We start from the raw sequence: 13,207 nt of genomic DNA on the forward strand, positions 1-13,207 counted from the left end.
ACCCTGTGAAACGCCAGGCCTGTCCCCGGGGAGCTAGCACCTCCCACCCGTGGCTGCACTGCTGTTAGTGCGCCTGGGAGTATTTCTTGCACATTCCATGAGAGCTGCTGTGAGAACTTCCCCTCCAGCTGGGATACACCCCGGCTCAGCTCGCAGGGCAGCCAGGCCCACAGCTAGGGCCCGTTTACATTGCCTGGCAGCATAAAAGTGAGTGTCGATATAATTCACACTCACTTTGGGGCCCCTTCGCACGGGCTCGCCATGGCCCCACCCCAGCCAGCGGCTCCAAGGGCCGGATCCAAAGCCCAGACACATCAAAGGTGACCTTAGCGGCCAAAGGAGCACAAGGATGTGGGCCCGTTTCGGAGGAGGACAAGCCAGGCGGGACGCGGCCGCAGTCAGTGCAGGAAGGGTTTGCCCCAGCCTCTGTGATGGCCGACTCGGAGCCTCGGGGTATTTGGAACTAACCCCATGAGAATTTGCCAAGGGAAGTCAGGATTTTGCATGATTTGTTGGGCATTTCCCCTTGATCTTTTCCCAGACAGGGAGGTGGGGCTGGGAAGGAGGGCGAGTTCTCTGCGTCTTGGTGCAGGGGGAGTTAGGGATTGAGTCACACGGCTGCTCCCCTCTGTATTGAAAAGCAGGAAAAGTGCCAGCAGCGTGTGCCGGGGAAGAGGAACGCAGCAAGAGTGAACAATCACCGAGGGGCTGAAACGCTCAGCTATCCTGCAGGCAGACTGACACCAGCCCTGCGTGTTCTGACACACATGTGTGTGCACACCCGCCCTGCACACACGTATGCACTTGCCAGAACACTCATGCATGCACACAACCCTGGGATCAAGCCAGGCTCTGGACAACCAACAGGTGCAGTTGGCTTGTAGCAGCTACTGCCTGCCTGGGTGGAAGAAGACACAGACTCCAAAGCATTCGCTGAGGGCAGTGATAGCTCCCGTTCCTGCTCCTGCTCCTGCCATGGTCCCAGCCTTGACTCGCTCCAGCCTGGTGTTCGTGGAGACTCCACGCTGTGCTCCATGCTGGTCGGGGGAGTCTGTGTCCAGCAGCCCCTCCAGTGGTGGCTGGGTCTAGAGAGTGCAGGACTTCTGTGTTCTGGGAGCTGCGCTATGAAACCGGCCGTCCAGGGAACCTTGCTTCAAAACCCTGCCCTGGCTCTGTGGGACTCATTGCAGCAGTTCCTCATCTGCAGGGATGCGTCCTCAAGAGGACCTGCTCCCGCCCCTCGGCACCGGCTCCTGACGTCTCATTCCGGCTTTGACCCTGGGCTCTGATTCCTGACTCCTGCCCCAACCACTGAGCCCGACTGCGCCAGTCCCGGTCACTGAGCACCTGCGTACGCGCACTCCAGCCCCAGCCGAGACTCCAGCACACGGAGCGACATGCCGCATTACTCACCACTGCGAGCGACGCTCCCCAGGGCCTTCTGAATCTCCTTCTCAGTTACAGGGAGGCCCATGCTGGCTAAAATGGAGTTCAGGTTCTTGACATCAACCTTTTCCCCTTTGGAGATGGGGAAAAACAGGCATCACCCAGCGTCCTCTCTCTCAGTGCACCGGTAGGAATTGCCAGGGCTTTGGAAAGTCTTTTTCCAGCCCAGAGTTGGCCAGCTCACTGCATGCTCTTATTCTAGCACGTGATGGTTTGTATGGCCACAAAACATCGCAGATCCAAGGGGTGGCAAGACACTATCTGTGCATTGACGTAACTAAAGCTACGTCTAGACTGCAGGCTTCTTTCGGAAGAAGATTTTCCAGAAAAGATCTTCCAAAAACCCTTTTCCGAAAGAGAGCGTCCGCACTGCCAAAGCGCATCGAAAAAGTGATCTGCTTTTTCGAAAGATAGCGTCCACGCTGAATGGACACTATCTCGCATTTCAGCTGTGGTTGCTATGGGCGGAGTGGCCACTAGGCCACCTGTGCTTTTTCCTCTTCCCTCTTCTTCCAAAAGAACTCCCTCTTCCCCGTCCACACACGCCTTATTCTGAAAGAGCTCTTTTGCAGAAAGGCTTCTTCCTTGTAGAAAGACGTTTACCAATGTCGGAAAAGCCCCCGTTCTTTCGATTTTCTTTTGAAAGAACACGATTGCAGTGTGGACGTAAGTGAAGTTTTTTCTGAAAAATGGCTGTTTTTTCTGAAAAAAACTCTGCTGTGTAGACATACCCTAACCTGATGCAGCTCCCATGGATGGACACTTATTTTGGATTAAGAATGCTATATAGAAACAGGACATAAGTCAATAAAAAATACCCCCATAAGCTAAACCACTGTGAGACTCTCAGTCCCATTTCAGAGTGTCCACACTCGGGAGCTGCCCTGATTTTATCATAGAATCATAGAACCATAGAGCTGGAGGAGACCTCAGAAGGTCATCAAGTCCAGCCCCCTGCCCAAGGCAGGACCAATCCCAACGAAATCAACCCAGCCAGGGCTTTGTCAAGCTGAGACTTAAACACCTCTAGGGATGGAGACTCCACTACTTCCCTAGGTAACCCATTCCAGTGCTTCCCCATCATCCTAGTGAAATAGTTTTTCCTAATATCCAACCTGGACCTCTCCCAACGCAACTTGAGACCATTGCTCCTTGTTCTGCCATCTGTCACTACTGAGAACAGCCTCTCTCCATCCTCTTTGGAACCTCCCTTCAGGAAGTTGAAGGCTGCTATCAAATCCCCCCTCACTCTTCGCTTCTGCAGACTAAACAGACCCAACTCCCTCAGCCTCTCCTAGTAGGCCATATGCTCCAGCCCCCTAATTTTACTTAATCCGTTCCCAAACAGGTTAACTTAGTGCATGAAGTGTGTGGAGACGAGACCAAAGGCCACTTGACACCTCACTGGTGGTAGAAAAGGGCATCCAGGCAGGTGTTTGTTTCATTTACATTCATTTCAAGGCCTTTCTGACCCATCAGAGTGGTGTAAAACCACTGTGATGGAAACTGGAATCAAGCCCAAAGGACCCATCAGTGATATTAGCTCAAGTGGTGGTTGCTCAGCATTCCTGACTCAGACCGCTCCGGTTCTCATGCATCCGAGGCATCGCCCCATCCCTTCCAGTTTTGGCCCCGAGGTGTTTCCATCACGGAGCTGTGTGCACCGCCAAAGCCAAGATCCCTGGGAAAGATCCCCAGCATCTCTTCCGAGCCTGGTGCTTAGACATCAGGACAGGCCTGGTTTCCAGTGTGTCCACCCTGCTGGTAGAGGGGGGATTGTGGTCTGGCTAGACAGGTCTGTGCTAGCTGTATGTGCACTAGCACGGCTAAATACCAGGGTGCGGATCGAACAGCACAAGCTTTGGCACCCTGGATGGGCTTGTGCTAGCTTGGCTGCAGCTGAAGCTGCACCCTTGACACTGCTAGCATGGATGTGTCTGCCAGGGCGGCAATTGCACTTCGGACTGCAGCTTAGACATATCCCGAAGGGGGAAGGATGTAGCCCAGCTAACCTTTGTGCCATCCACCCATCAAGTGACTTTGGCAAATAAAAAGGCCTACACTGGTTACACTCAGCTCTGCAGCTACGTACAGAGAAAAGGCCCAGGAGATGGCGTGCCATATATTTCTCTTACATACACCCGGAGAAAGGCAACTAACCCTAACTAGCACGTGACACCGTCTGGTCATCATCCGCCATCCATCTCCGTCAGAAAGTCCTCACTCACCTGCAGCCTCCGTCAAGCGCTGGACGCTCTTCATGAAGTCACTCAAATTCACCTTCCCCTCCGCTGCAGGGAGAACAGGCAGAGAGAACGTTGAATGAAGGCCGGGGGAGCGGGTTGGCACATTCACAGGGAACAGTTTTCCCGGTGGAAAAGGTGGTTTTGTCAAAATCAAAACAGTTCATGAGAGCATGTCAGTTTCAAGGACATTTTCTATTTGGAAACTGATCTAAATAAATAATTTTAACTCTCCTTTTGTTTCGATGCTGTCAAAACATTTCAAAGCAGTGAGGCTAAGACTTTTCTTGGACATCATTTCAGTTCATTTTCTTTAGGCATTTACATTGTTTTAGATATTAATTCAATATATAGACACAGTATATTTAATGTGATAATGTTCCGACATTATCAAAGTGAATATTTTTACCATACCAAAACATTTTTACATTGTAAAACCAAGTGATATAAAACCAAAGTTTTATCTATGAAGAGAGGCTGAGGGATTTGGGCTTAATTAGTCTGCAGAAGAGAAGAGTGAGGGGGGATTTGAGAGCAGCCTTCAACTACCTGAAGGGAGGTTCCAAAGAGGATGGAGAGAGGCTGTTCTCAGTAGTGACAGATGGCAGAACAAGGAGTAATGGTCTCAAGTTGTGGTGGGAGAGGTCTAGGTTGGATATTAGGAAAAGCTATTTCCCTAGGAGGGTGGTGAAGCACTGGAATGGGTTACCTAGGGAAGTAGTGGAGTCTCCATCCCTAGAGGAGTTTAAGTCCCGGCTTGACAAAGCCCTGGCTGGGATGATTGAGTTGGGGTTGGTCCTGCCTTGGGCAAGGGGCTGAACTTGATGACTCCTGAGGTCTCTTCCAGCCCCAGGATTCTATCATTCAAAGTGTTCCAAAGTTCTGGAATAGAATGTTTTCAGATTTTCTGTTCTGCAACAAATTGCAAATCTTCCTCCCAGTTTGGGATAAACCTGCATTGGTCAAATGCTGGAATTTCCCGCAGAAAGGAAAATGTGGAAATTTTTGGCCTACATTTGTGCAAATAATGAAGGTGACTGATCCCAGTTCTCCTTTGCCAAGCTGCTGGAAGTAACTGGTAGCACTTCACGCATTACTGGTGTGAATGGCTCCATGGGGTGGAATGCAAGGGGGTCGGGCCCATTGAAATTAGCATTAAACATTTCAATCATGTGGTTTAGAATTTTCTCTTCTCTTTCCCCTTTGTCCCTGGGATGAGAGGCCGGGGACGGGAAAGACCCTCTGACCCCTGCCCATGGCTGTAAGGGATTTAGCTGCATTTCCATCACCACCACATGCCCTGGGCATTCTGGGCTGGACTCTGCAGCAGGTTAAACATGCAAAGGACAAATCCTGCGTTACCGAGAGCTATGGACTGGTAGCCTGAGCAGAGACCATGTTGCTCAAGGATGAGGATCCTGCATAAGCCTGGGTGCTCCTGCTTACTCCTGCCCATTTCACCTGTGCCCTTGTGAGTGAAGGCGCACGTGGGGAGAGGGGCACTCACTTGTGCGTTGCACTACAGTGCAGAGGATACACGTGCCTAGCACGGCTTTAAGGGGAAATCTGGCTGAACCAGCAGGAACGGGGCGAGTGCAGTGAGCAGGAACCGGCTCTCGGGCTGCACTCGCAAGGGAAGTAGGGTCTTTCACGCAGATGCCCCCAGCTCCCTCGCTTGGGGCAAGCCTCAGGACAAAAGCCCGTCACCGTCTATCTCCGTGTGCTTCAGCGCCGCCTGGAGCTCCTCTTCCGTCAGAAAGATCCCCAGGTTGCCCAGAATGGAGTCCAGGTGACTCGTCGCAACCCTGTCCCCTTGGATGGGCAGAGACAAAGGATTACGTGCTAAGATCCTAGCGAGGTTTCCCGTGGCTGGAAACTGACACGGGAGAGAAGGGAATCCCTGCTCTGCCACCCACAGTGTGACTGCGGCAGCTGCTCTGCTATCCTTACGGGAGGGCAGTCACACCTGGAATGCAGCATACATAGGCTGCTATGGGATCTGCAACTGCTGCTGGCTCAGTAAATCCATGGGGCGACGGGGCTGATTCATCCCTAGGATTCCCCGCAAGGATGTGGGTGAAATCCCCCCGGGCACACAGGGGGCTTTCTCGGTGGAGGGTTAAATAGAACGTACTTGTTGCTCAGACCTGGTGCTGGGCACTGAGACAGGCGTCACATTCGGGGCACCCAGGAAAGTGACTAGTCCGGCACTAGTGACCCTGGAAATGTTCGATTTAAAGGCATAAAGCCTCCGCTAGTCGTGCTAAAGGGTTAGATCTGTTAGCTCCCCGGCTGCAGCAGATCCTAACTCTCTGGCTATGGGCAAAGCCTCGGTGAACGAGCTAGGGTTACAGACGCGCTGCTGAGACAAATCCGAGGAAGGTGGAGGGCTACTGTGTTGCATTAGGGTGACCCTATGTCCTGCTTTGCCCAGGACAGCTCCTTCCTTGAAGCCATCTCCTGGCCATCCTGAGATCTTTGGCAGCTGGCAAGAGCCAGTGGGACAAATGCCCCCGCTTGTCAAAACAGAAAAGGGGGGTGATGCCAGCCCCAGGCAGGAGGGAGGCAAGACTTGGGCGAGCAGCAATGCCAGCCCCGCATGCAGGCATGGGGTTCGAGTGAGTGACGGGAGGGGGGCCTCAGGCGAGTGTCTTTAGCCAGGCCCATGGGTGGGTGGTGAAGGCTCAAGCTAGCCTCACGCGGTGACCTTTGGGAAATAGGGTCCCCCAATGTTTCAGCCAGCTGGCTCACCAGGGCTTGACTCACTCTCAGCTTGGGAAGCCCGCCGTGTGCTTATCACACTCTTCGTAAAGCCGCTCACGCTCACCTTGCCGTCTCCTGCAAAGGGCAAGCGCCGGGCAGGCAGAAAGAGACAGTGGTCTGTTCTGAGCTGGCTTTCCACAGCGCAAACGGGGGTTGTTGACATCAAAGCTTTTCACGGCAATGTGTCAATTTCAACAGGAGTATTAATGGGAAGGGAAAGAGCCGGAGGGTTGTTTTTTCTTACGACTTCGGGGGTATTAAAGTGCGACTGTAAATGTTATTGGACACGTTTCCTAGCATCCCAGAATAGAACTGGAAGGGGCCTCTGTGTTACAGCTATTGGAGCAAGAGCAAAAATGAGGTGAACCAGAATGGGAATGTTGAGATGAAATGTTGCAATGGTCCCAAACTGACATTTTTCTGAATTTTCCTTTTGTGGGAGACTTTAAAATTGCAGCTTCTTGTGCTGATTTTGAACAATCCCTCCCCAAATCTTGGAGCTCATGGATCCGATTGTTCAGGTGTACAGAGAAAACTGCTGTGCCAAACAGCTCACCATCCACACTGACGTGCTTCAACACCTCTTGGAGCTCCTCCTGTGTTAAGTGCATCCCCATTTCAGCCAGAAGAGCATCCAGGTCTCTGACATCCACCCTTTTCCCTGGGATAGATGGAGAGAAACACAGAAAATAATAGCAAAATGCCTGAATTCTCATAGCATGTTGTCTAGAAATTCACGCTCTGGCTTGTACCACTCTGGAAAGGGGGTGGCTTGACATTGGATTTAATCACCAAGAGTTTAGAAACAGAGTCACTCTGCATCATTGCAAATGTGGAACTAAATCCTGCAGCTTTTCTCCGAAAGCATCACCAATTGGCTGTAGCTGCACTGGCAGGTTTTGGCAGGCTTGGCAGTACTAAGAACTGAAAGCACAAAACTTACATGAAGGCAGCAGTCAGACTACACACTGAAAGGGACAAATGGAGTCACAGGGCCAGAGCCTCATAAACATTAATGCTCCAAGAAGGCCAATGGCACATTGGGCTGCATTAGGAGGAGCGTTAAGAACATAAGAACGGCTGTACTGGGTCAGACCAAAGGTCCATCTAGCCCAGTATCCTGTCTACCGACAGTGGCCAGCACCAGGTGCCCCAGAGAGGATGGACCGAAGACAATGATCAAGCGATTTGTCTCCTGCCATCCCTCTCCAGCCTCTGACAAACAGAGGCCAAGGACACCATTTTATCCCCTGGCTAATAGCCTTTTATGGACCTAACCTCCATGAAATTATCTAGCTTCTCTTTAAACTCTGTTCTAGTCCTAGCCTTCACAGCCTCCTCTGGCAAGGAGTTCCACAGGTTGACTACACACTGTGTGAAGAAGAATGTTCTGTTATTAGTTTTAAACCTACTACACATTGCCAGCAGATCTAGAGAAGTGATTATTCCCCTTTATTCAGCACTGGTGAGGCCACATCTGGAGGATTGCATCCAATTCTGAGCCCCTCATTACAGAAAGGATGTGGATGCATTACAGAGAGTCCAGCAGAGGGCAATGAAAATGATTAGGGGGCTGGAGTACATGACTTATGAGGAAAGGCTGAGGGATTTGGGTTTATTTAGTCTGCAGAAGAGAAGAGTGAGGGGGGATTTGAGAGCAGCCTTCAACTCCCTGAAGGAAGGTTCCAAAGAGGATGGAGAGAGGCTGTTCACAGTAGTGACAGATGGCAGAACAAGGTGCAATGGTCCCAAGTTGCAGTGGGCGAGGTCTAGGTTGGATATTAGGGGAAACTATTTCCCTAGGCGAGTGGGGAAGCCCTGGGATGGGTTCCCTAGGGAGGGGGTGGAATCTCCATCCCTAGAGGTTCTTAAGTCCCGGCTGGACACAGCCCTGGCTGGGATGACTGAGTTGGGGCTGGTCCTGCTTTGGGCAGGGAGCTGGACTCAATGACTCCGGAGGTCTCTTCCAACCCTGGGGTTCTCTGATTCCTTTACATTGTGCTTCTGGCTCCCCATAGCTCTGCACCATCATGCCAGGGGTCCAAGCAGCAGCCCCTGTTCCTGTCAAACGGGCAGGGCTAACGACCCACAATGTCACCAAAGGGTCAAGGCTTAACCGAGTCCTGCAAAAAGCCACAGCCAAAGCCACTAATGCACCCTCAGGAATGATTTTACAATTGTGCATAATTCACCCCCACAAACCTAGCAAGTTTAATTAGCCCTAATTAACAATCAAATAAACCTGCTTAGCATTTAATTTAGTGGGGAAGCTCTACTTGCATTGGGCAGTCACTTTACATTGGTATGACCTTTCCAAAATATTCTCCTGGGCAGCTGGAAGGTTGAGGCAGATATGACCAGGTGCAAATGTGGGGTAAGAACAGAAACTCCTGTTCTTTGCTGTAGCAAATGTGCACAGGAATTAGACAGCCCGACTCTGCTCTCACTTGGGCCATACAAGCCTGCAGCAGCCAGGGTGGGTGCAAGCTATAGGAGAAAGCTGGAGTGCTCTCCCCAGAGGCCACCAGAAAGGACTTGTAGACTGTCAGGCTGTGTCTAGACTGGCAAGTTTTTCTGCAAAATCATCTGCTTTTGCGGAAAAACTTGCCAGCTGTCTACACTGGCCGCTTGAATTTCCGCAAAAGCACTGACGATCTCATGTAAGATTGTCAGTGCTTTTGCGGAAATACTATGCTGCTCCCGTTCGGGCAAAAGTCTTTTTCCAAAAAACTTTTGCACAAAAGGGCCAGTGTAGACAGCAGAGATTTGTTTTCCGCAAAAAACCCCGATCGTGAAAATGGCAATCGGGGCTTTTTTGCGGAAAAGCATCCACGACCAATCTAGATGCGCTTTTCCGAAAATGCTTTTAACGGAAAACGGAAAATCATGCCAGTGTAGACGTAGCCTCAGAGTGTAATTTGGCCAGAGCATTTGGGTAATCCTTTACAAATGCTGAATATCATCCGTGTATCAGGAGCTGTCTACAGCCAATGGCGTCTTTCGCTAGAACAGGGGAGCCGCAATTTGCAGATAGAAAGGTCACGCTCTAGTTGCACCTAAAAAACTAGAACCTATTGTATTGCTCATAACTGTACAGGCTCCCTAAAGCAGACACCGCATCTCAAATAGCAGCCGGCATGGAGCGCTGGCCCATCAGGACCTTGGATTTAGGTCTTCTTTCTGGGCTACTGGCTCAGAGGGCAGGTGCCACCTCTGGTTGTTGCCTGCCTGGTTTTCACCCGGATAGTCTGGCTTTGGCCTGTGTGTCCGGGTGCCGTTTGACACGCCCTGATGGCTGCTCTTTTGGATCTGTGCGAAAGGGAACAACACCCTGAACGGAAGGAAGGAGGCAGAGCAGCAGCAGTTGCCCCCACTTCAAGGGCCAGGCTGCTCGAGTTGCTCACAGTGGTGTGTGGTCAGGAGCGGCCCTAGACGAGCTGCCGGCAACTGGAGCCCGAGGCGAAACGCGTGATCGGCGCCCCCGCCTCCAAAGCCCTCAATGGCCATTTATCCTGGCGCCCTAGGCAACCGCCTAGTTCGCCTGTATTGACAGGCTGCCACTGTGTGTGGTGGGGCCTTGGGGGGGGGGGGAGGTAGAGAAGGAGGTGGGGCCTTAAGGGAAAGGGGGTGGGACCTTGAAGGAAGAGGCAGAGAAGGGGGCGGGATCTGAAGGATAAGAGGTGGGGAATGTGGCAGGACCTGGAGGGAAAGGGCGGAGAAGGAGGTGGGATCAGGAGGGTCCATTGGAAAGGGGGCCGGTTTTACTGATTCTTTGTACCAACCATGCAACTGATCCCCAGTACATAGGCCTGATCCTGTGAAGTGCTGGTGCCGTCAGCTGCCAGTGAAGTTAAGGGTGCGGACACCTTGTAGGACTGGCTACTGTTGTTCAAAATACGTACATCTGCAGGGTGCTGTACGCATCGCGATCTGTCCCTCTTTGATGGGGAGTCCATGGTGCTCACCTTCACCGTGGGAGAATCTGCGGAGAGCCCTCACGCCCTTCAGAAACTTGCTCAGATACACCTTCCCGTCCGCTGTGCAAGGAAGAGAGCTCAGGGTTACATGCCAGGGGATGGGGCACTGTGGCTGGCATCTCTAAATAAATGCTTCTAAACTGCACAAGAGAACCATTCAACGGTGCATGTGTAACCTCCTCACCTGCTGGGTGTGGTTCACAGTCCCGTGCACTGGCACAGAGACCACTTACAGAGAAAGAATGAGTTTGCTCTACAGCCCTTGCTGCGAGCCAGCTAGCTTTTAGCTCGAGCAGTAGAGACTCGTGCATTAAGCTCCAGAGGTCCCATGTTCAAATCTGCTTGCTGGTGATACACGTGCAAATAAGGCATTTTTTCACCTGCATTTTGCCTTTGCAGCCACCAGACAGATCCACTGCATGTGCCTATCAGAGTGCACAGAAGTGAGCGGCAGGGGGCATGGCCATTAACATTAACATATTGTGGGGTGCCCTGGGGCCGAGATGGCTCTAAACTGGCTCAAAGCCTGACTTGCGAGGCTACACTTTCAATCCCAAGACACAGCTTGTCCAGGAAAACTTTGTTCATTTGGGATTCCCAGCTCTTGAAGGAGCAGCGCCCGTTTCTCTCTCGTCTCCTTCGTGCAGCTGTTTACAAACCCAGCAAACAGGAGATATTCAGCATTATTACCGTGTACCTGCAGGATGGCCCCTCTCACCCTGCCCACTCCAGGACCACGCAGGTGGTGCGAGTCACCTGCCGGGTGAGCTGCAGACTAGAACGGTCTGTGGGCACGTGCCCTGTGGCTCCAATGGACTCACCCACAGTTCCACAGGGGGGCGCTGTGGAGGGGTTGTTTTAAATGGATTGCCTATTTTCTTCCAACAGTTGCGCATATTGTAACGCACATAAACATACCCACAGCCCCCCAACACCCAAACATACCGACCCACACAGACACAAACACCCACAACCTCACACACACCCACGCGTACCGACCCACATCCCCACAGCCCCCCAAACATACTGACCCACACAGACATAAACACCCACAACCCCCCCACATACATACCGACCCACACCCCCACAGCCTCCCACACCCATACATACTGACCCACACAGACACCCACCCCACAGCCTCCCCACACCCACACAGACATACCCCCACAATGCCCTGCACCCACAAATACCGACCCACACACCCACACCCTCCTGAAACCCACACATGACCCACACAGACACCCCCCATAACCTCCCCACCCTCACAGATACACACACACAGCCCCCTGCATCCACACATACCAACCCCCACAGACACACCCACACATACTGACCCATACAGACACTTCCCCTTGCAACTCCCCCACACCCACACATATCGACCCACAGAAAGACACCTCCTCACAACTCCCCCACACGCACACATACCGACCCACACAGACACTCCCCCACAGATACACCCACTTCCCTACACCTCCCCCCACCTATAGGAGCTCAGGGGCACTCCCAGATTTTCCCCCCAGTGCAAACATTACTGCAGCCACTGGCCCTATCACCTCGCCCACTGAGTCGACGCCACACTCGGCCCCTGCCTTGCAGCCTGGCCCACCCAGGTACAGTGTCACTCTCCATCCTTGTGAGGGACCATGGGCTGCTAGACGTGGGATGAGGCCGGGCTGGCCCCTGGGTGCAGGAGGACCAGCAGCACTGGGTGCCCCACTGACTGGCCATGTTTTCCCCATAGCTCCCCATTGTGAGCCAAAACGAGTGAGTGGCCGTGGAACGAGGCACCCGGGGGTCACTCAGGTTTGGTCTTGCGGCTCCTCCGTCATGAGAGAGAGGCCCCCGGGTAGGCTCGCTTGCACCAACATCCCCAGAGTGTTTGCCACACTCACCATCCACCGCAACCTGCTTCAGCACCTCCTGCAGCTCCGTGTTCGTCAGGTAGATACCCATGCTGTCCAGGATGGAGTCCAGGTTCCGGACATCGACCCTGTCCGCTTGGATGGGGAAGGAAAGAGACGGGTCAGCAAACGGCACAGAATCCTGGAACCACAGGGTGAGAAGGGACTGCAGGGGTCAGCAAGTCTTCAGCTAAAATCCGCTGGCTCTTGCCACGGGCCGGGAAGCCAACTCATAGCCTGGCACTGTGCAGAGAAGGGTGTGTGTGTGTGTGTGTGTGTGTGTGTGTGTGTGTGTGTGTGTAAGAGCGAGAGAGAGAGAGAGACAGAGAGAGACAGAGACCTGCTCATGTGTGTGTGTGTGTGTGTGTGTGTGTGTGTGTGTGTGTGTGTAAGAGCGAGAGAGAGAGAGAGACAGAGAGAGACAGAGACCTGCTCATGTAAGCACAGGGCAGGCTGGGCAGAGGGAAATCAAACAGGGGTAGACTCAGTAGAAGGAGATGCCTGAAAGTCTGGCACAGGGAGAACTGGTGGGAGGAGATTGATTGGGCCGGATTTTCTTTACCCTTGTGGCTAGTGAGATGGGATCTGGCCTGGCGGCCCTCACGTCTGGGCAGTTTTTAATGTTCTGAGCTCAAGGGATCCAGACCAGCCTGCATCACACCAATGAAGTCAGAGCAGCCAGGAGTCAGTGCTGGACAATGAAATGGGGCTCTGGAGAGCTGAGTTGTGTTCCAGGCCTTCTCTGCACCTCTGTTTCTCCTCCACTCTGGGTCTACTCAGACACCTTGCTGGCAGGGAGGGCCTGCCTCTCGCTGTGTGTCTGGACAGCACCCGAACTCTACAAGACTGCCAGCTCCAGGTAACCACACACAAA

The 13,207-nt window shown here is 52.7% G+C and overlaps 1 protein-coding gene across 12 annotated transcripts in view; it reads right to left on the reverse strand.

Annotated features, from left to right (window-relative positions):
* Positions 1-13,207, reverse strand: part of EFCAB3 (EF-hand calcium binding domain 3) — a 107,685-nt gene that overhangs the window by 36,607 nt on the left and 57,871 nt on the right. For 8 of the 12 annotated variants that reach the window (XR_012898082.2, XM_075911697.2, XM_075911695.2 and 5 more), the window contains exons 32-38: positions 12,325-12,429; positions 10,418-10,489; positions 7,009-7,113; positions 6,441-6,527; positions 5,397-5,501; positions 3,675-3,737; positions 1,414-1,518 (exon numbers count right to left, since the gene is read on the reverse strand). Coding sequence is in view for 11 of the 12 variants with exons in the window: in XM_075911697.2 (XP_075767812.2) it covers positions 1,414-1,518; positions 3,675-3,737; positions 5,397-5,501; positions 6,441-6,527; positions 7,009-7,113; positions 10,418-10,489; positions 12,325-12,429 (642 nt within the window). In the remaining variant the exon portion in view is untranslated. The remainder of the gene's footprint in view (positions 1-1,413; positions 1,519-3,674; positions 3,738-5,396; positions 5,502-6,440; positions 6,528-7,008; positions 7,114-10,417; positions 10,490-12,324; positions 12,430-13,207) is intronic. The other 4 variants (XM_075911698.2, XM_075911702.2, XM_075911701.2 and 1 more) reach the window with 4 other exon arrangements.

The sequence above is a fragment of the Pelodiscus sinensis genome, chromosome 29, assembly GCF_052426305.1.
Source record: "Pelodiscus sinensis isolate ZL-2025 chromosome 29, ASM5242630v1, whole genome shotgun sequence".
NCBI lineage: Eukaryota > Metazoa > Chordata > Testudines > Trionychidae > Pelodiscus > Pelodiscus sinensis.